At 45.0% G+C, this 22,121-nt stretch overlaps 2 protein-coding genes across 5 annotated transcripts in view; both read right to left on the bottom strand.

The window, feature by feature from the left end:
- Window positions 1-9,042: 9,042 nt before the first annotated feature.
- Window positions 9,043-17,913, bottom strand: asb1 (ankyrin repeat and SOCS box containing 1). Of its 2 annotated transcripts, XM_035651441.2 has the most exons (6): window positions 17,761-17,913; window positions 15,722-15,927; window positions 14,238-14,376; window positions 13,080-13,382; window positions 12,074-12,456; window positions 9,043-10,712 (listed from the first exon to the last, which is right to left on the bottom strand). In XM_035651441.2, exons 2-6 carry the CDS (start codon window positions 15,828-15,830, stop codon window positions 10,582-10,584), a joined length of 1,065 nt encoding a protein of 354 aa, XP_035507334.2. In that variant the 5' UTR covers window positions 15,831-15,927; window positions 17,761-17,913; the 3' UTR covers window positions 9,043-10,581. The 2 variants fall into 2 exon arrangements, with proteins under 2 accessions (XP_035507334.2, XP_047193082.1); XM_047337126.1 differs by lacking the exon at window positions 17,761-17,913 and having other exon boundaries at window positions 15,722-17,001.
- A 1,049-nt stretch (window positions 17,914-18,962) lies between these two features.
- traf3ip1 (TNF receptor-associated factor 3 interacting protein 1) overlaps window positions 18,963-22,121 on the bottom strand; it is a 26,265-nt gene continuing 23,106 nt past the window's right edge. For all 3 annotated transcript variants that reach the window (XM_035651437.2, XM_035651439.2, XM_035651436.2), the window contains one exon: window positions 18,963-22,121. This exon is cut by the window's right edge and continues 1,130 nt beyond it. The gene's annotated coding sequence lies outside the window, so the exon portion shown is untranslated.

Below are 22,121 nucleotides of genomic sequence, written 5' to 3'. Positions count from 1 at the left end.
CTCCGGCGGTCATGCAGGGAGTATCAGCAGCGGATCCGCTTCGACCTCGATTCACTTCTCGAGGTCGACTGATGCTTTTCAAGAATCAAAACTCTTAATGCCATCATGTGTTCAGATGTTAACACCTCCGTCATCATTCACCCGTCTCCTACATGAACCTGTTAATACATGACATTATCCAATTAGATGGCAGCATATATTAAACGGGATTGAATATTAATAGCGGCTTCTTTGATGACATTCTCATTACATACGTTATGGCACACTTGCAGTCTCCCTAAACAAGCCAGACTGAACAGTCGCAGCAGTGGAGGACACACTCAAAGGGAAGAAAGAAAAATAAAAGAGAAAGTGTGCTGCCAAACTGAGCAGTTGTGAATTACATTAACGGTGGCTCGGTTCTGTCCACGTTCCCCGGTGAGCCGTGACAATGTGACGGCGTGTGCTTTTCAATTGACCTGTTTTTGTGCACATTTTTTAAACTTGCAACAAATAAATACCAAGATTCAAAACGACGAATTCTAAAAATGCTGCAGAAAAGTATTCCCATGCCTGACAGAGGTTGAAAAGGTGATGTATCATTAAAAATAAAAAAGGTGTGTTGGAAACACACCTGGTGAATGAATCAGGATTAAACTCGTGGATTAAATGTCCACTGACGCATGAATGAAAACACACATTGCCAATGGTTTGTTTTTTGGTTTTTTTTTTTTAATTTGCACATGTACTACGTCAAAATGTCTCTGGTGAAAATGGTCCATTTTGTCTGACACATACTAATTCATCAGAACTAGACATTACACTATATGCATCCACAAGCAATGGACTCGACGCATGGTGCCTAATAGCATCACTGGCGTTGAAGTGAAATATGACCAAAGTCTGTGTTGGTGACTGAAACTTGCGAATAAGCTTTTTAAGTCATATTCACATACCTGTGATGGGCCTTTTTGGACAAACACCAGCTCCAAATAACCGTGCAGACAAACCCCCGTCTACCAGCGGCGGCACGGATCATTGCGTCAGTCCCTGTGTATCAGTAAAACACATGACCCCTGCCTTCCCTTTCACGCCAAACTCTTAAATAGCCTCTTACTTTAGTCTCAGTGGAATGTGCCCAGTACAAAAGATAACCTCTCGAAACATAAATCATCTAGCTCTTTACTACGCCCGTACACACACACACACACACACACACACATACACACACACCACACACACACACACACACACACACACACACACACACACACACACACACACACACACACACACACACACACACACACACACACACACACACACACACACACACACACACACACACACACACACACACACACACACACACACACACACACAGCTCACTGGGACTCTAGAAAAAGCATCGGAAACCAAAAGAGCCGCACGCTCCTCCGTGGAATTCACTGAGGACAGGATGTTGGCTTCACGGTCACGCAATGCTGCTCTCATCCCTACACTCTTTATTCCCAGTACACATTGTATCGTCATGTGTCTACACCACGTGCTCAATACTGCCAGAGTGGATCAAGACCTTGTTCACCACAATCCGCATGATGAGGGCGGGTAATGACAGGTTCTCCATGCCTGCGGGATTTCAATCTGATACAACACCGTCTCTCTGCTGAAGCAACGTCATTGTCATTTGGTTTGATGCAAGTGGTTTTTCATCGTATGCAATAATGCATCTTATTAGGTCACTTGAAAGTATCTCAAGTTAAAAAGACTGCAAGGCAATTCAGAGGTTGATGAGAGTTTTTAGATTAAAAAAGCGAGACTGATTATTACTTATACTGGAAATAGCCTCAGCTCAAAAAGTGCTGTTTCATTGTTTTTGACATTACAGTTCAAGCACACACACACACACACACACACACACACACACACACACACACACACACACACACACACACACACACACACACACACACACACACACACACACACACACACACACACACACACACACACACACACACACACACACACACACACACACACACGTTTTTACTTGACATGACCTCAGTTTTTCTCTTCTCAAAACCATTTCCCCAAATGTCTTTTTAACTCTTCCAGCTCTTTGCAGCAGATGCTTATCAGTGGAGGAAATGGTTGATTCGACGTGGTGTTCCACTGCGGCCTCGCAGCTGAACCTGTGCAGCAGAACACACACGCATGCACACGCATGCACATACTGTAGGCGGGCCCTCTATCCAAGCATCATCATCACATCACCATTTTTACAACTCTACCTCTTTGTTTGTTTGTCGGTTGGTTGGTTGGTTGGTTTGTCGGCAGGATTAAGCAAAAACCTTAAAAAGGATTTCGAGGGAACTTGGTGGAAGGGTGGGACATGGGCCAAGAAAGATCCCACTAAATTTCGCTAAGGAATCCAGGAATCTCTTTTTCACTTTCTCCAAAATATTGCAAGGCCGTTTTTTGTTTTTATATTTTCATCAATTTTCCCAGGGAATAATTCATGGATCTTGATTGGAAAAAAATCTGGCATTTGTAGAGGACTGATATCTATGAGTATGTTCAAGTTTTTGCAGCTTGGTTGAATTGAAGGGGACTGTTCAGCCTTGGCGGAGGAATTTGCTTCTCTAGTCAGGAGTTTTAGATTTCAATTCAAAACTTTTAAACAAACATTCTGGTGGCCTCCTATTCAGTCTAAACCGGTTTTATGGGCTAATTTCTTTGATTATTATTCAGTTGTTGGTTTACCCGCTTAAAGTCTCACATCACTTCAGCAGCTAATTTAATGGAGAGTACCTCTGTACCTCACATGAAACATACCTTCGGACCTCAGCTTTGTATTAATTAGATGTCGCTTCTGTCAACGCCCCCCCCCCCCCTCCCATGCACAGCCACACACCCCCACACCAAGTGATCAAGTGATGCTGTTCCCCATCTGACATCTCGTCTCTTGTGGGAGGCAGGCCCCGTTTTCCATGCCCGCAGGTTCCCGCTCTGGTGTGGGATTCCCAAGGCCTCAGGAAAGCACGGTCACCAACATTCCCACAGTGGTGGCCACCGAATGACTCTCTTCCTTTCCCCCCTCTCCTCAGTTTAACTGGGGTTTCTTCTCACCCATGTTGTTGTCAGACAGCGGTTTGGGAAGCTGCCGAATAGTTGCTGGTTCGTTTTGTGTGTGTGTGTGTGGGGGGGGGGGGGGGGGGGGGGGGAGATGAGGAGGACCCAGCCACCCCAACCCCCCAACTCCCCAACCCACAGTCCCTCAAACCGTACCGTCCACGACAGCTCCACTGCTTTGTTCCCCATCCAAGACACCCCCTTCTCACTCATCAGGGGCGGAAAAGACTTCCCAAGAGTGGTTCGGCTCTACGGAAGCAATTAAACATGGGTAGTTTGGAGTAATGGACATTGTCATGCTGCCATTAAATGATCCCCAGGCTCTCCAACTCTGATACCCAGCACAATATCAGTACAGTACAAACAGAAAACTGTCCGGTTCCCAAACTTTTCTGCTTTGATACGACGCAGAGTATCAATCAGTCGATGTTGGCACGCTCCCTTGCATGCAGGGACGACAGCATTTAGAATGCTAGCAGGTTTATCACCTCTGTGTGTTTCAGCTGAAGCGAGGCGGACATCTTGTGTCAGTTTCAATCTTCATATAAAACCACGAGTCAGACTCACATGAGCAATTAGAACGACGACAAACATTGCAGCTCATCTGAAAACATCAAGAAGCTCTGTGAGGGCGGACGCAGAGCCAGGGCCGGCCCAGGGCATAAGCGACGTGAGCGGCTGCTTTGGCCCCCCCCCATGCACAATGTAACTATAGTCACGAATAGGGCTGGGACGACTCGTCTACATAATCAACTACATAAATTCGTCGACTCAAATAATTTGCGTCGATGAGTCGCCCCAAACAACTAGATTAACTGTTGTCCCATACTCCAGTCCAGTGGTGGCGGTAATGCACCAAAAAGCTAGTCGCCAATTGATATAGCGGCGCCATAGTTTAAAAAGGAGAAGAAGAAATCAATCAACAACAATGGCGGCAGCAAGTGATAGCACAGGCAGCGGCAGCAGCGCGAGCTGCAGCACGAAAACCGAACAAACAAAAAAAAACACGACCGGCTCTGGGTCGGCTTGGAAATGTTTGGGCGCGAAGGTGGCTCGCAGCTCCAACGGCGAGCTTTACAGTGCTCTCTCGCCTGGACCTCGCCGCTTCCCGGTGCCGTGGACTTGGTACTCGCTGCGCCTTCCCTCTGCTGGCCTCGGTCAGCTCGGGACAGGGCCCCCTCCCGCCCCCGGCGCGACTGTTCGACCGGGGCGGACTGTCCTCAGTGCGCTCCAACCGCATCGCCTGACCCGCCTTGAAACACGGACCAAGGAGACTAACGCACTATCGCTAAATTAATTGTTTGAAAAATAATCGTTTGGGACAGCTCTAGTCACGAAGACTCACGATACAACCATGGTCAGTCAGACGGTTGATGGAAAAGGCAGTAGCGTTTTAATGTCCCAAAAAAATGACAGCCATGACTAATTTCACTGTTTTGCCATAAACATTCAGCCGTCAAACCATCCTTGATAATGGGTGTGTTCGATTTACAGAAGGTGTGCGAACGATCAAGCATTGACAATAGTTTTGGCGGTGGGGGGGCCCAAATCAAATTCTGCTCAGGGCCCCATTTAGGCCAGGGCCGGCTCTGAGTAGAGCTAATGCTCAAAATGCCAACATGCTAATGTCTGGCAGGTACAATGTTTCCATTGTTGACTTCCTTAGTTTGGATTGTTAACAACTAAACACCAAGTACAGCTAATGGTGGCGCTAGGGGTGAGAAGTCTGGGATATTATACCCATTTATCTGAAGGGGGTCATTAATGTGTGCACCAAATTCCACGGCAATCCAGCCGACCAGAGTCGGAAAAACTGCCGAAACTGCCGTTACTACATGAGCCACTGTCTTTGATAAAACTACACTTTATTATTGTGTGTTACCAGCGCTTTTTTCATCACGCTCTTTCATCCAGTGAACATTCATAATGAGCTGAAGATGCTTAAAGCCTAATGATCATCTGTACATGAAGTAGAGTATTAAAGCAGAAGGAAGCAAGAACGGCACCAGCCAATCATAAGGGCTCTGCTCTCCGCACCAGGTCCACAAGTCGACTGCTCATTTCCGATCATCACTGCTAATGAGGGCATGTGGATAATATTAGTTTAATGCAATATGCCATATTGGGGGGGGGGGGATTTAAACTTCACACTGACTACAGCTGCGTGCAGACTTTTCCTCTCAGATTCTACGGCCTCATTGTTCTTGAAAGGCGCACCACACGAGGCAGGCCGCGGTGGGCCGCGCACGTAATACCCAAACATCGCTCAAATGAGAGGGAGCTAATTAAGCATAAGAGCCAAGTTACAGACTGTGACAGTAATTACAGAAGCAATCACTTCACATCCTTCCTGCCCCCTGCCACATTTCATGACTACCGGCTCCTCTGGAAAACAGTCAAATTAAGACTCATTAGGTCCCTCTGAGGTTTTTAATTAAAAAAAACACTCTTTTAAAAGTTAAGATTCTTCCAATATTTCCAACCATATACTCCCTAATTATATCAATAAAGCCAAAGGAATTCCCTGTGAGTGTCGCACCGGAGCGCCGACTGGGTAGTTTATAGGGCAGAAGATGGCCTTAATGGAGGAAAAGTGCTTCCGGACGTGCAGTGGTAATCCACATGTGCTTGGGTTGCAGTGTGACACCAAAGTGAAAAATGAACAATATTTGCGGACTCATTCGCCAAACCCCCAAGCTTTCCTGTTCAGTCGATTATGTCATGAGCTCGAAACCGAGAAAAGGCTGCTTTCCTTGGACCGCCAAACAACGAGCTGCAGTTTCACGTGATCTCCGTGAGTCACGTCAAGCGACTTTGTGTTTTGACTGATTTCACCCTCGCTCCAGTTGCACTGGGTCAGAGGCAGAATACCTGTGTGTGTGTGTGTGTGTGTGTGTGTGTGGCGGTGGTAAACACGCAGCGATGTAGTCACTGGAGGAAACTTAAGAGTTCCGGAAAGCCTCAGGAATGAGATCATTCAAATTAAAGCGCGTGGCAATTACCAAACAGGCTGCTCGCCAGTGCAAGTGCGCGGGAGCCGGCAGCCCGATGAAGAGGCCGACGCAGAGCTGAGCGCGCTGGAACCACTTAACAACTCACAGGTGAGCTTGAATCCAAACAAACACACATTTGACCTCGTCTTTCAGCCGGATAAAACTGCGGCCGAAACAAACACCGCCAACACGTTCGCGGCACGGAAACAAATGCACGCACGCGCCGATGCGAGTTTATGTGGAGAACACCACATCCCCGGAAACGGCCTTAATCCTTGGCGTGGAAGACGCGGTGGCATCGAACATCCAGAGGCATGCCGGTCCCCCAGTCGAGGCGGAACGCTGCGGTGGTATTAGCCGAGGTTGTCCAGACTTTTGATTGCAGTTTGCGGCACAAATAAACTCAGGAATGAACAACAGCCATGCAGCCCTTTCCAGGCTCGCAGTAATCTTCTGAGGAAAGAAACCCACTTCAACCCGTCGCCGTTTCCCCCCGGCGGCAAACGCCGGGGGGAAAACGCCGCCAAATGCTCATCGGGGATTCGAGAGTTTTTTTTCAGCTGCGAAGCATTCACCTATAAAACAGTATTTCCTCATGATAATCATCTTCCGCCTTCAAACGAGGACCGAGTCTGTGGAATGGAACTTCGTGTGCTTTGAAAAACCGGGAAAAGTGTAACTCTTGAGCTGGCGAACTATTGTTTTTTTTATTTTTGCACGAGTTGGCTTTACCCCTGGGGGGGGGGTGTAGATGGGAGAAAAAGGTATACAGACAAAAAGAAAAGCACTAGTAGGACAAAGGAAGATGGACAGAGGCAGAGAGATACAATGGGAAATGAGATGGAAGACAGAGTAAGGAAAGGAGAGATATGACGTCGGCCATACTTGAAAGGAAGACAGTGCCATCTAGAGCCCTTGTGCGACAGTTGTGCATTTCTTTTGGAGTTGTGCACAGGCATGTTACCTTGCTGTGGAATAATCCACCGCTGTCATGGGGTAAGGGTAGAAAAACCTTGAGCTCTGCAGGAAAGTGTCCCAGTCCATCTTCTCAGGTCTTTGCCGGAGGCTTTTTTTTTTGTTGTTGTTTGTTTTTGAAACTGAGTCCCCATCTGCCCCTGCTGCCGCGCTTCCCTGCCGCTTCCACTCCGGGGTTCCCAGGCTCGACGTTTTCCACTGGGCCAGTTGGGTTTGCACCAAATTGTGGTTTTCTCAACCGTCATTATATCTTGGCTCCTTTATCAGCTCCATAACAATAACAACTAGTGCCCCCCCCCCAACCCACTCCAACCCAGAGCTTCACAATAATTTTATTTAATTTTATTACTTCCTTTGGAGCATATCAAAAGTTTCTGGGATAAAAAAAGGCCTCAGGCATGAGAGAGGAAACAGATATTTTGCCCCATCAATCAGTTTAGTTGGCGAAACATAATGAGCATTTGACAAGCCCCTATATCCCATGGATTAAAACTGTGAGTTCACAGCCATGCTATTGGCCCTGTGAGGCAGATATCGGTACAGTACCTATAGCAGGTTACATTACAATCTACCTGGTCACGTTCTACTATAGCCCTAATATGTCAAAACTTAAGGAGGCGATCCATTCATTCCCGTCTGGACTTGCAGTAAGTGGTGAAGCAGCACTTCAACAGGACGACACTTCCATCCCTTTAAAACCACGCTGCTGCTAATGTGGCTAAAAAAACCCCCACTAACAAACAGTAAGTGAACGTCACTTGGGGGAACTCATGACTAATAAAAGTGTTTCATTCCTTCCTGTTTTGTTGTTTCCAGATGAATAATATGTAGTCTTTAATTATCTATATCGATTATCTACAAATGTTCGTTACTAGAAATGTTCCCACCTTTCATGCAGTGTTGAAAAAACATTGATTTATAAGGGCCTTGACCGAGCCTACACTAAGTGACACGAGGTACTCATCTTGTTATTGAATATATTGGAACAGATGTCTTTGTGTATTTTGATCACTGGGGACTTGTGAACGGCGATGTCTAGATTTCGTTTCGCTGTCCTTGTGTTGCATTACTGTTTTCTTTCTTTACTGATATGGACCTATATGTGTCTCAACGTAATCAGACCCGGACAGCATCAAAACGCCAGATTATTAGACCGGATTATTAGACCAGTCGATCGACGGCCACTAAACTTCAGGTTCAGCTTTCTCCTGTGTTTTGTGAAACTCCGAACGAACCCCACGTTATCTCTCCTGCCTGCAGAGATCCAGGATGGGATTTTGCCGACACAACTTTCCATGGGCGTAGTGTCGTGTCCCCCCCCCCCCCATTGGAAAAGGGGACACACTACCCAGGGCCCACGGACAGAATTAACAGTATTTAGTTTCTAATTTGTGTTTTCTAAGTAATAAGTGTCATAAAATGGGTTGACTACATTGGTTGAGAGACTGAACTGTGTATTTCAAAAAAATTGTGGTTTCTTTTTTTGGGGGGAATTGTCTAATAGCTCAGGAATACTTAAATAAACATGAAGAAAATAATATTCTCTTAAGCATGATACTGTAAGCAAACCTCATTCAACCACAGTAAAGTACTTGTGAGGGGCTGAGGGTGGTAGGGGGGGCCACAGAGACTATGTATAGGGCCCAGAATTTGGTGCTACACCCCTGCCTCACTCCACACCACGTTCGTCTCCCTGTCCGAGGACAGCGCAGCAGCCCTCATTCCCCTGCCCGACTCTGCCCAATACTAAATAAACCTGTTCTTCCTTTTCCACTCAATCCCTGTCTGCCTGCTTGGGCCAAAACGCCCAAGATATTTTGGATGATAGCAGATCTTGGAAGGGGTTGTGAGCAAAAGCGGGAGGAACAATGTGCTCACGTTCACTTGTGAAGAACCTCTCTGTCTCCCGGTGGTGTGAACATCCCTCTTGCGTAGTTTTAAAAACATACAGGGTAGAATATAGAGGTATTTGCATTTAATATATGCAAATAAGGTTTGGATACACAAAGCAAAATGCATGGACATTTCAACATGTTGAACAGTAAAATAAATGAGGAAAAAAAGAGCGGTGCAACAGCTTTGCACAACACACCAAATGTGCAACAAGTCTCACATTAAGGACGGCTTTCTGGCTAATATATTCAAACTTGTTCTACTCATCACATATACATCTCATTCACTTTTCAACAGATTGTCAACAGAGAGTTCACAAAGTCAGCTTTTGACGGCAGCGCGTACATTAAACAATTAAGACCCAAAATGTAAACTTGCAACTTGTTCTAGTCGAAATCCAGGAGCTTAAATAGCTCATTTAAGGTTTTATAAATGTACCTTTACATTGAACACGTGGGATTTCACATATCATTCTGGTTTATCATTTGTAGTTTCGGATCTGGAGACCATTTTTTTCCTAAACTCAACATTAAGGCATACAGCCAAAAAAAAAAACACCACATCAGCGCTCAATGTAAATAGTTATACATATGCGTGGTCCACCCCTTTCCGGTCAGACTGATCTATGTGGTTAATGCATCAGAAGAAAAAAATTAGAATAGAATGATCTGCAGTGCAAACTTAAAGGTGACATATTATGCTCATATCCAGGTCCATACTTTTAATCTGGGTCACCACTTGAAAAGGTTTACATGCTGTAATGATCAGAAAAAGCATCAGTGTTCTCATACTGCCCAGTCCTGCAGCTCCTCTTTTCACCCTCTGTGGATAAAACCCCCGTCTGCTCTGATTGGCCAGCTGGCCCAGTCTGTTGTGATTGGTCAACCGGTTTTAAAACGTGTAGGAAATGTCACGTCCCTTCACCAGAGAAGAGGACATTATCAGATTGCAGACGGGGTTACCCCGAAAGAGCCCCTCTGTGACATCACAGTGGGAGGGAAATCTGGACTAGTCGTTCAGAGCCAGGCTGTAGGGTTTAGCCAGTCCACAAAAAAACGACAGTGGTTAGCAAACACTGAAAGTGATTATTGCATAAAATGGCACCTTTAAGAATGCTGGGTTGAACTCAAAACTGGCTGAGTGTTGGTAAAGGGCTTAAACTCTAGGTTTATTACGGATTAATGAGCAATCAAAGGAGCTCGATCAGCTCTGCCTCTGAACTGGATGTTTACTGCATTGCATGTTTCAATTGCAAACCAAATGACATTCTCGCTGTGAATGTTGAGATGAAACGCGACACTTGCAGTCAGACCAGGACATGACCTGCTGATTTGGAAAAAGTCACAATGCAAACATTTACATTACACACACAAGTTTCCACAATTCAGGACACAGCAGCACATTAGGAAGCGTTTTAATTCATGATTATAAGAACCAGAAGATGGTAGGGAAAATAATATTAATGACTGTTCATCATTGGAAATCAATGAGCAATCAGCAAAGTGGTCTCACAAAAAAGCTCTACCGTGTGGCTCGTCTTTGAGGCCTGGGTCGTTTTTCGATCGGGTGGGATGAGCTCTGTCGGAGGTCAGGCGCTGCAAGGTCGTCAGTCTTGGTGAAGCAGGAAGCTCTTGATGGCCTCCGGCAGTGGCAACGAGGGGATGTGCTTTAGGCGACTTTTGCCCATCGCTCTGCGGATCCTGATCCGACACACGTGCGTCAGCTTGCGGGGGCTTCCTTAAGAGAGGAGAAGCAGAGCAAACGGCTGTAACAGAAGAACTGTGCTACAGACTCAGTCACGAAACAGGGTCCGGACCATCTTTTTCTTTCCTATTATCACCTAATTAACCCAGTGTGAAATGTCTCACTCCTGTCAGCTCCTTGGCTTTTATATACTCTCAGCTGTCAATGAGTGGTGAGAAATAACGACGGCGTTAATTCTAAAATGCTTCGAGAGGTGAATTAAGTTTCTACTTGTGAAAAACCACGAGTGACTGTGAAAATGTGTGCGTCGAAAGGAGGAAGTCCATGAGTGTTACAAATGACATAATCAGTGTCTCTGATGTATTCGAGTCAGTCAGTCATGACAGCGCGACAGTGAGCCAGCAATCAAATACCACTTCTGTGTTCCAAATGACTCCCTTCTCCACTCACTCACGTCTCCCTCTGTAATAGACACTGTAGTTTGCTCTATAATGGGCAGTTCACTGAGAGTTTTGGACAGGCGTTATCCACCACAATCCCTCACGCACCATCACTCAAAGTCATTGAATAATGACTAGTACTTCACGTCTATATCAAACATTGCATTGTGGGATTGTTCGCAGAGAGTAGTGTCATTTCTTTTTTAGATATTCCATAAATTTACGCTCAGAGTTAAGACACTAGATTAAAATGGCTGACAGTGAACATTGCGCATCGTTAATATTATTATTAATAATGACTGGAAGGCTGTGAATGGACAATTTCTCAGATGGAATGTTGAATAGGGCAAACACTCAAAGATGCTTTGATCCTGGCAGTTAAACAAATATTGGGTGGCCTACCAATGTAGGGTGCTGTTAGCAACCTGTTGCATAGGCAATCAAGGCAACTTCCTACAGGGCTCACATGTTGAGACAGTTAGTTTAAAAGTATTATTTATCTTTTTAAAGTTTATATATGTACAACGATTCTATACTGTAGAGTTAAATCATGGTAAAGTGGTTAAGAGGCAACCACAAATGATTATATTGCTGTGGTCAGGAACAAATTGCATCTGTCCTCTCAGGTGTCTCAATATTCGCAAATTTCCCCCAATTCATTGGGCGGCCGTGGCTAAGGAGAAAGAGACAGTCGTCCACTAACCAGTAGGTCGGCAGTTTCGATCCCTGCTTCCCCGAGTCCGCATGCCAAAGTGTCGTTGGGCAAGACACTAAATTGCCCCTTTCGGTGTATGAATGTGTATGAATGCGACCGAAAAATGAGCGGTAAACAACAGCTCTGTGTGAATGTGTGTGAATGGGTGAGTGTGACTTGTGCTGTAAAGCACTTTGATTCGTCCATAAGACTAGAAAAAGCTCTATAGAAATACAGTCGATTACATTATTTCGACTCACTCTTTGCCTCCAGGAAGACCCTTAGTGCCTCAGGATCCACCCTCCTTCGGTGAGGAGCATCCAGCTCTGACTCATCCCAGGACAGGAGGGCAGTGTTGGCCCCATGGTCCAGCAGCAGGTGGACAAAGGCCGCCTCGCAGCCGTGACGCAGCACCGCGTCCAGCAGGCAGGAGGCCAGGCCGCGGGCCAGAGCCTGGTGGCAGACAGGCCCGGTGTAGTTGAAGTCGGGCTGCGCGCCGGCCTGGAGCAGCAGCTGGAAACAGTGGAGGTGGTGGTAGGCGGCGCAGATGTAGAGAGGACACACCACCAAAGTGCTGAGGGTGCGGGCACTCAAGAGGAGCCGGGGGCCCAGCTGGTGGTCTATGTCCACGTCGGCGTTGAACCTGGACAGAGGGAGAACCATGGATTCAGTTTTATGACCTTTAAAAAAACCAAAAAAAAACTGAGCAAAATATGTTGGTTGATTGTAGAAGAATCTTGAAACAATACTTGAGAGGGTATTCTTTAATATAATGTATGTATCTGGATTGAAAAAAAGCTGGTAAAATGGATGTACTTCTTTTCAGTCGGTTCAGAATGTTGTTTTCTTTGTCAACGTGATTATTGTCCCATGTGGGCTGCTGTTTTGGCCTAATGGGATCCTATGGGCTACTTTCACAACCATTTCCGGGTTCTACTTAGTACTGCTCAACTGTTTCCGGTCCGGTCCAACAATGGCGCTGTTTCGTTAACTGATCGGTCTGTTGCAGACCTTCGTGTGAGAAGTGACAGAGAAATGATCCTGACGTATGTTTAACATGTCTCCTTTAACACTATCTACTGCAAAGACAAATATTTAAGGAAAAATTGAATAAATGAAGACGGGCTGGTTCGTCGTGGAGAGTGCAACCCTGCCAAAAAGGGCCAGGCACATTATGATAAGTTAGCATTCCATTAACATTCCATTTTAATGTTCCGCTTCAACACAGCCGCAGATCACCAGTCCAGCAGCCTGGTGCGGCCTCACCTGATGAGCTCCTGCAGGACTTCCAGCCTCCCCACCCGGGCAGCGTGGTACAGGGGGGTGCTGCGGTGGTGTCGGCTCCCGTTGGGGTCCGCTCCAGCCTCGAGGAGTATCCGGACGCACTCCAGGTGACCGTTGACCGCGGCCACGTACAGGGCCGTTTGGCCTTTGACGTCGACCAGGTCCACGGCGGCTCCCTGGGCGATCAGATAGGCCACGCAGGCAGCGTGTCCGGCCGTGGCCGCGATCCGCAGAGGGGTGCAGGGCAGACAACCGCAGCACCACACGGACTTCTCGTTGATACGCCTGGCACCGGGGGAGAGAGGAGGGAAGGGAGTGGTTATTAGCTGTGGAACTACAACATATTGGATTTGTCCTGCTTAGACTACTGCTTCAGCCCAGATGGGACAGGCAGGGCAGGGGAAACCCATTGAAGTGAAGCCATTTTACTGAAATAACAGCATGTTTGTAAACCATGTGGACGAGATATGAGCTTTAGTCTAAGCCAGTAATAATGGGTTGGCAGGGGTGTGGAGATTGGGAGCAAGTATGATTGCTGCATACAACCTCTGTGGGGATGAGGTTGAATATGTGCCGACCACTGCAAGGTGGTTCTGTGTTTGTATCACGCTGGGCTGATCCAGGCTCTGACTGTGCATCACAGGTTCCAGAGTATCTACGCGGAGCATCGGGATGCCGCATACTCAAGTGAATTGCTTGTGTGTGTGTGCGTCTGCTGTGGCCACAGACTAAAAGCAGCGGAGCGCCCACTGTTAAGAGCAAAGCGATGAAAAGACAAAAGCATCCAGCATATGGCCTGACTTAAACACGTATATTAAGACTGTTTTGCGTCGGGGGACGTGTAAGGACATACTCTTTCAGCATGTGAGTCTCTCCAGCCATCACTCAGCAAAAAAGCATGCAGAGTAAAAAAACACACAGCACAGAAACCACAAACCACCCGATGCCACACATGGACCGCTCCTGGAACGAAAAGCTACCGTTTTCTGCAGGAACGTGTGTACAGTATTGTACAGTACAATACAGTACAGTGAAGCCCCCAAAGGGGGACAAATACCCCAAGGTCCAGGTTTCTGTGTCTACCTAAAGTCCCGTAAGGTCTTAACGGAACACTCTTCTGCACGCCCTACTCTGCCTCACCGTCCAAAGCCGTCTTCATGCAGCAGGCGCCTCAGGGTGTCCAGATCTCCCACGTGGGCCGCGTTGTGGAGCCGCATGTCATCCTGCTCCAGGGGTCTGTCGCAGAACTGCTCCTGAAGCCATTCCTTCAGGTTACGGCCTGACGAGGACAAAGACATAGACACGGGACTCTTAATGCAGGTTTTGTTTTTGTCCAAGTCAAATTATTAATATATATAATATTATTAATATAATAGCCTTATAATCATATCATGACGGAAGCGGATGTATGCTATGCGACTAATGCATTCCACTTGAAGCTTTTGAACTGATATTTCAGCCGCAGAGTTTTTTCAAGTCGGATAGTGCATAAACAAAACCTCACTAGACCCGGTTGATGAACGATAATCCTGTTTTTCAGAACTATTCTCGCTGCATCTCTTATATAACAGTGTCTGTGTCCCTGCTGAATGTGGAGACAAACAGTGATTCTGCAGTGGATTTATTCGTCAATGTGCCCTAGAGCTGCAACAGTTAATCTATTACTAAATTAATCGCCAACTGTTTTGATATTTTGAGTAGTTTTTATGAAAAAAAGTCTTTATGCCCCTAATTTCAGCTTCTTAATTGTGAATATATTCTGGTTTCTTTGCTCCTCAACAACTAATCCGTTAATCGAGAAAATAATCTACAGTTTAATCGATTAGGAAAATAATCGTTAGTTGCAGCCCTAATGTGCCCGTCTGGACCCGTGTCATGGACCGCTGGCCCGTCCCTGGGCTCCCCTACGAGGGGGGGGGACGTGCACATTAACAGAGCTGCTTCTCATGTAACCACTGCAGGGGATGTGTTAACTTTTGTTTAACTTTATTGTATTTTGCAGGTGTTCCTATTATTGTTTCCACACTAGGGCTGCGACCAACGATTATTTTCATTATCAGTTAATCTGTCGGTTATTTTTCTTGATTAATCGATCAGTTGTTTGGTCCATAAAGTGGTGTAAAAAGTCGATCGTGTGTCCCAAAACCCCAACATGATGTTTTGTTTTGTCCACACACCAAAGATATTCAGTTCACTGTCATGGAGGAGCAAAGAAACCCCCCCCCCCCCAAAAAAAAAAATTCACATTTTAAGAAGTCGCAATCAGAGAATTTGGACTTTTATTTTCATAATTAACTACTTCAACCGATTAATTGGTTAGCCATTAATTTAGTAGTCGATTACTAAACGATTAATCGATTAAGCTCTAGTCCACACTTAGAAAAAAAACAAAAACTTCTTCATATAGCTTTTCTGGGCAAAATCGAAAGTATAATTTATAGACAAACCACAGAGGAGGATTCTGGCAACACTGTCACATTATTACACCTCTGGGACTTGAGATGTTTACTGGATCAGAAGTCACCACATCTAATCTAACACAACGCACACGCGCACACGCACACACACGCACACACACACACACACACACACAGATGACTGGCCGTGCACGGTTCGCTCGTTACCTGCAGCGGTGGCACTGGGCAGACTGGAGACAGTGATGAGCGGGGGGAAGTGACTGACGCTGGGCGGGTCGTCGCCTTCGGCCGGTGCCTCGGGACCACCTTCAGCCATGCTCCGGGGTGGGGGTGGGGGGGGGAAAGGGGGGTTGGGCTGCACCGACACACCCGGAACAACCGGTCGCTTCGGCGGCACACCGACGCACGACCGTCTTCCCAGGGGGGGGGAGGGGAGGGGAACCAGACGATCAGGATCAGACAGGATGCATCAAAACAAATAAACACACGTGACCGCGTCGCGTCGATGACGTCATCCGCCGCCGCCGCCGCCGCCCATTTCCTGCCCGCGCTCCGCCGCGCGCATTTAAAGGGAACACGCAGCTTTCGACCCGCAGCACTTTGGACTGAGACCCTTCGTCTGTGCAAACTGCTTATGATACTATTTTGAGAATAGATAATTGAATTCCACAAAAAAACCCGTTTATGATCATAAACCAATCAGAAATACTGAGGTCTGTAAGGATTAACAGGATCCAATGACCTGCAAAACATTTTTTATTCTATTTATATAGAACCTTTCATCATTATTTTCTGTGACTTCAAGTGTTCCCAACATGGAACATCTAGATGTTTTACAGTCTCCATGTGCCAGTTCAGATGAAGAAATAAAGACCCACGGTGTTATAATACAACTATGGAGAAGTACCACAAATACTAGTTATTTTGTTGGACAATAGAAAAAAGTCAAATTTCAACGGGTCAAAAATTGCGTTGGTGATTTTAGAGGATTAAATTGTCCAGTGCAAAAACGACAACTCCAAACAAATTCCAAGCACGACCTCAGTGTTCTTCTCTGGTTGTCCTTCAAAAAATATATCATTTTAGTTGTGTGGTGATAACATTCTTTGAGAGGATATGGGTCATTATAATTTAAAAAAGGATAAGCACAGAGATTTAAATCTGGTAAAAAAAAAATTGGGGGTGAAAGTTGCACCATAATAGAACGTGTGTTTGTTGTACTCTTCTGATGTAAGGTCATTGTAAAGGTCAAAGTGTAATAGCACGTATATCCATGTTCCTATGGACCGGGTGTTAAGGTGATAGGATACTGGGTGCATGCAGGCGTTCACGCTGCAGAATGAAGCGTCGGACATCTGCGAGTGAGTCGTTTCCGGGTGGGTAACGCACACCAGAGAGGCGCGCAGCCGTGGCTCGGTGCTGCGGACCACAGACACATGAGTGTCATAGAGGTGGCGCCCTAAAAATAAACGGACGGGTCAGCAGCTCAATGTGTCGCCATTAGCGAACAGGTAACTCACAGGCCAGCTTAAGTGAACGCAAGATTGTTTCATGGTCGAGCAGGAAACACTACTCTGAAATGAATAAAACGTATAGTTTAGTATAGTTGTTAGACAGTATTAATCATTATAAGTTTGCAGCCAGTCTTTAAACACACGACGTGGGAATATAACATGCGCCTCACTGACTGCAACACTACAAATAATTCCCATTTAATTGACCCCGAACACAAAGTCAGACTGGAGAGGTTATCTGAGCGCTCCCGTCCCATGGCTGTGGTATCCCATCCACACAAAGTGCAGTTCATTTTCAAGATTAGAGACCTTTCCGTCTGGCCTAACCTGACGATGAATGGTTTGGTATTAGGTATTTGGGTTTTTTTTTGCAGTGAAGAGGCAGTCGGGGCTTAAGTCACTTCTTCTTTGTGGAAAGAAGGTAAATGCAGGTGAATAATGGAGCGGCCCTTTCCTTTTTTCTTTTCTTTTTTTGGCAATCCACCTGCTGAGACTGGGGCCAGCTTCTGTGCTGGAAGCAGGTGTCCAGTCCTGCCGCAAAGGGGCCTTGAGCTAAATCTCCAACTTGCCTCACAAATGCTCTATCTAAATCTAGCTTAATAGCCGTTAAAGGGCGGGGGTGGGGGGTCTCCTAATATGTTTTGTGTGTTGCAGCTGTTTCGTGGCTTGCCAGAGAAAAGTTGCTGCTAATGTTGCTTGAGGGGCATTGAAGAGGGAAGTTAAATACTTTACTTCTGTCAGTGGCCGAGTGGGCCTCAAGAGAAACCGAGGCCTGCACCACGGAGCAGGATTTGCTGTTATAGAGGTAACTTCAGGTTTAACCCTGGGCTTTCTGTCCTACAAAGCTGGTTCACTTGTTACCGTGGTTAATCGCCGCGGTAACTTATGACGAACGGCATAACCTGCTCCGGAGGCAGGATAAGTTCAAGACAAGAGATCAAAGCAAGTCATCAGACAGACTATTCACCAATCAGATCAATGAAGTAAAAGAAGAGAGTCATAATTCTAAAGGATCCTGACTTGGACAAAAGAGTTTAAAGTAACGTGACAAATAATGAAGAGCATCACAGTGACCACCCACTTTTGGAATGGCTCAGGAAGTGAATTTCCCATTCTCTCAGTCCATTTACGTTTCATAAAATCCTTATATAAAGAGTTTTAAGACTGGAACCAAGCCAATTAAGCACAAGACGAATGGTTAACATAAAACCTTTTGTTCCGGAGCAAAAACAAAATTGGAAAAAAGGCAACGGTACAAGACTTTGTACATAATTATTGTAAGAGTGCAGTAACTACTCAAATATTCACTCAATATTGAACTCTGTGCTTTCCTGTGCTTATTAACATTATATCTTCAGGCTGATTTTAAAATTCTGAAAAATATATTTGAGTGGTTCTTTTCTGTTTTAGGTGTTTGCTCATATTATTTTCATTTCACTTTGTAGAAAGTCACATTTGCACGTTGCTTAAAATCAGCGTTTTATTTGCATCATATCAAAAACTATATTCATGATCCTGACGACCTGGCTTGTAATTAATGGCAACATGAACGTGCTCGTAGCTGGACTGGAAAATCCAGCGTTGACTGAGACTGACTTGGTAGTACAGGTTTTCAGGGCGGCCAATGTTAGGTTACTCGTAAGTCAAGCCTGATAACTGAAACATATCCTGGGTATGTTGAACTCGCTTCGTAGAGCAGGCCCCATGTCTCCCTCAGAAGTGTGACCTACCAGACGCCACAAGGAAATTACACGAACTTGTCAAGAAGCCAAACCAGGGCCATTTATCATTTTGCTCATAGTGTAACTCATGCAATCCAGACCTTACATTAAGTTTCTATTATGAAGTTGACTTAACCTCGAGTCTGTGACTCTTTTGTTGATGACCCTCAGCAACAGTCACTGCTTTCAAAAACGAGAGGAGGCATATGCGTATTCCAATGTAACCATTTATTTCACTCCACTACAAAATTATATATTCATCTGAGCTATGATACAGTCTCCACATATACATAATGTACAGCTTAAAGAGAAACTGAGGACATGATACAAATAGTGTACAGTGTAAATGGTCCTCCCCTATAACATGAATATGTGGGTTATTTTTTATCCAGGAGTTTTGCTTACAGGATTTTCAAATTTGATTTTACAAGAGGTAAACCTTCTCATTAATATTTGGTGAACTTAATATAATACTGATATGAAAATGGGGAAAAAAATCGGACTAAATTACATGTTTAGTCATTGTACATTTTTGAGCTCTCAATTAAATGGCATTAATTAAATTGTACTGAAGAAATTTAGCCTGTTCCCTTTTTTAAAGATATCAGTTTAGGTATATTTTTTATTCACTATTTATTTAACTACATCGTTTTATCGTAACCATTAATATCAACATTCTAAATGTACAAAAGTTGCCATTTAGAAGTTTCCTACATTTCTTTTCTCTTTCTGTGTGCTATTTCTGGCTTTATTTTTTTTCACGTTTGTCAAAAATGAAAAGGGACCATTTACAACCATTTTTTTTTTGAGGGAAAACTGGTACAGCTACAATTCAATCTCATACTGCAGTTATCAGCCTCGTATTTCTTCATGTATATTTTCATATTATTATGTTCACTGCAAGGACAGAGGATCTACGCTTCTATTTTTGGGTCCATAAATGTATATTAGTTAGTGTGCCTATATGTCATGTTTTATAAGATATTCATGAGAGAGAAAAGGAATATATCACTGCTTTGCTGCCATAAAGTTTCAAAGATTGCTCCTCTGATCTCACTCATCAAAGTGCCACGGTGCTTAGAAAATGGAAGAGTGACTGAAATAACATTTAGGTGAACTATGAGAATCATTTTTTTTTTACAAGATGGGTTACGGTTGTCGTAAGGACATATTCAAAACAAGCCAAAACCAGTTCCAAACTGGGAAGAATCAAGTTGTTTTGCCACACTTGAAACATTTTTTTATGATTAACAAAAGAATGAGGAAATACATTGTATATCTAAGCTAATGATATCTGAATGTGTGGCAAAAGCAAGCATTAAATACAACTATCTAGTCTAACTGTTGTAAGCTGTGCACTGGCTCGTTCCACAAAGGCACCATTACAGAACAGGGGGAGAGCTGGGGATGGAAGTGTGCTGAGCAGGAAGATGAGTCTTTTTCAGTCTTAGCAGTTGGTGACTTTAGTACCCACTTTTAGAGCCAGACCTCTAAACCAATGCATGGTGCTTTTATTTACCAACATCTGACGAATGATGTTTAATTCCCACCAGGCATGGGCCGGTAAGAGATTTCGACGGGTTTGATAACCTTAGGCAAAAATAACCACGGTTTCACGGTATCCAGGTATAGCACACCTCTAAAACGTGTTATTTTAAAATCTCTGGGTAAAAAAATATAGATATACTACACACATTTTGCCATTCACGAGGTTGTTGAATCACCAGCAACTGGACTTGGTTGTAATGTCTTGAAGACGTTTCACCTCTCACCCGAGAGGCTTCTTCAGTTCTCTTTTATTTCAAAAATGTCCTATGCCAGCAACAAAGATACGATATAAGGACAAACAACATTGGCCCTAAAACAAAAATCACATACAGGGACGCTGGAAGTAGGGGTGCGGAGGGTGCTGCAGCACCCCCTACTATCGGGGGACTGTGACAGCAAGGCAAATAAATTTTACTTCGCAAATCAATAACGAAATGAAATCACCTTTCAGGGAGAAATATCCACCTATAATTATTGTATACATCATTTATCAAAAATATTCCATAATTTAGCAATTTTTCATTGTGCATGATTAGTTTCTATTAGTTTACTTAGACATTTCAAGACCTGTGATGCTTGTCACGAACATTGCACGCAAGGTACCCTCACTCAGATTTGGAGGGGTAAAAAAACGAACAGAACATGAATAACAGAACACAGACACGCAACGATGAATGAACTTAAGTGAACATGTAAAACTGCATAAATGCCCAAGAGCCCTTGGGTGGAAGCCCCGGCTTCTGTAAGCCACGCCCCTCAGGATGACACACTTTCTCTCAGCACCCCTGACTCTGTCCACTGAGTTGATGTGTTCAGTGAAAGTTTGCACTTCCGGGGTTTTGATTTTAAACCCATGTGTCATCCACATATCTGAACCAGTGGCTTGGTGTAGTTCCTCTGAAGGAATTTAGGGCCCTGCATTCTACTTATTCCAAGTAGAGGTTGGCCACAATAGGAGATCCTATTTACAGCCATGTTTTGCCTGCAAAAACTCCCTTTCTACTGGAAGTAGTTCGTGTTCGGGCAGAAATCCACAGGTCAACAAATTTGTTCTGGGTTGACATGTAGCAGCCTTTTTCTTTCCATTTCCACTGCCTCTATGGTTGCGATGCACGTGAACAGGGAGGTCAGCTGTGTTAAGGACCACTGTGCATCTTCCCTTGTCTGCTGGTAGGATGGTAATGTTCTGGTCCTTGCTCAGTGAAGACAAAGCTTTCCTCTCCTGGGTGGTGAGGTTGCAACGCTTTGGCGTTGGATAAGGCTGCTGATACTTTCAATCTGAGCTGTTCAGTTTCTGTCTGTGTAAGGTTGTTTTTTTCCTTATGGCCGATTCGGTTGCTGTGATGAGATCTACTATTGGTAAATGGGGAACGTTCCATGTCCGACAGGTTCTTTACCCATCTGTTGCGTATTTCCTGCAGAGAGAGATTGTCCGCCTTTTGCCTCCAGGTAAGTTCTTCCTCTTTTCCTAATGTTGATAGTTGGGCCTTCTCGACAAAAAGGGTGACCTTCTCCAAAACTGCCATAGGCAGAAGTGATGGAGTAGATGCTCAGCATTTCCCTTCAACCCTTCGACGGTGAAATGAATGTGTCTCTCTCTCATCCAGAAGCTCATTCTTTGCTGCCTCCAGGATCTTGTCCACTCTGTGACCTTTCACTGTGGAACCCAGGCGCAGGCAGGTCGGAATGAGTTTGTGTTGTCGGCATCTCACTAAAGGTGGTTCCTTTAATCGGCAATTTTCCTGACTATCCTTTCATACTCCCGCACCACACTGAGAGTGTTCCTCAATGATCAGCAAGATGTCTGTGGAGATTCCAATTCAT

This window comes from Scophthalmus maximus, chromosome 14 (genome assembly GCF_022379125.1).
Source record: "Scophthalmus maximus strain ysfricsl-2021 chromosome 14, ASM2237912v1, whole genome shotgun sequence".
Classification (NCBI taxonomy): Eukaryota; Metazoa; Chordata; class Actinopteri; order Pleuronectiformes; family Scophthalmidae; genus Scophthalmus; species Scophthalmus maximus.
The sequence above is the reverse complement of the archived record's forward strand: the minus strand, read 5'-3'. Positions and strand labels throughout refer to the sequence as shown.

Bases quoted from the DNA above. Each gene is read 5' to 3' on its own strand.
- asb1 (XM_035651441.2), bottom strand. From the start codon at position 15,830: ATGGCTGAAGGTGGTCCCGAGGCACCGGCCGAAGGCGACGACCCGCCC. The intron at 13,383-14,237 runs GTGAGGCAGAGT...CCCCGGTGCCAG, and splicing joins CATGAAGACGGCTTTGGACG to GCGTATCAACGAGAAGTCCG. The intron at 10,713-12,073 runs GTGAGTCGAAAT...TCCTCTCTTAAG, and splicing joins GGTCTTCCTGGAGGCAAAGA to GAAGCCCCCGCAAGCTGACG.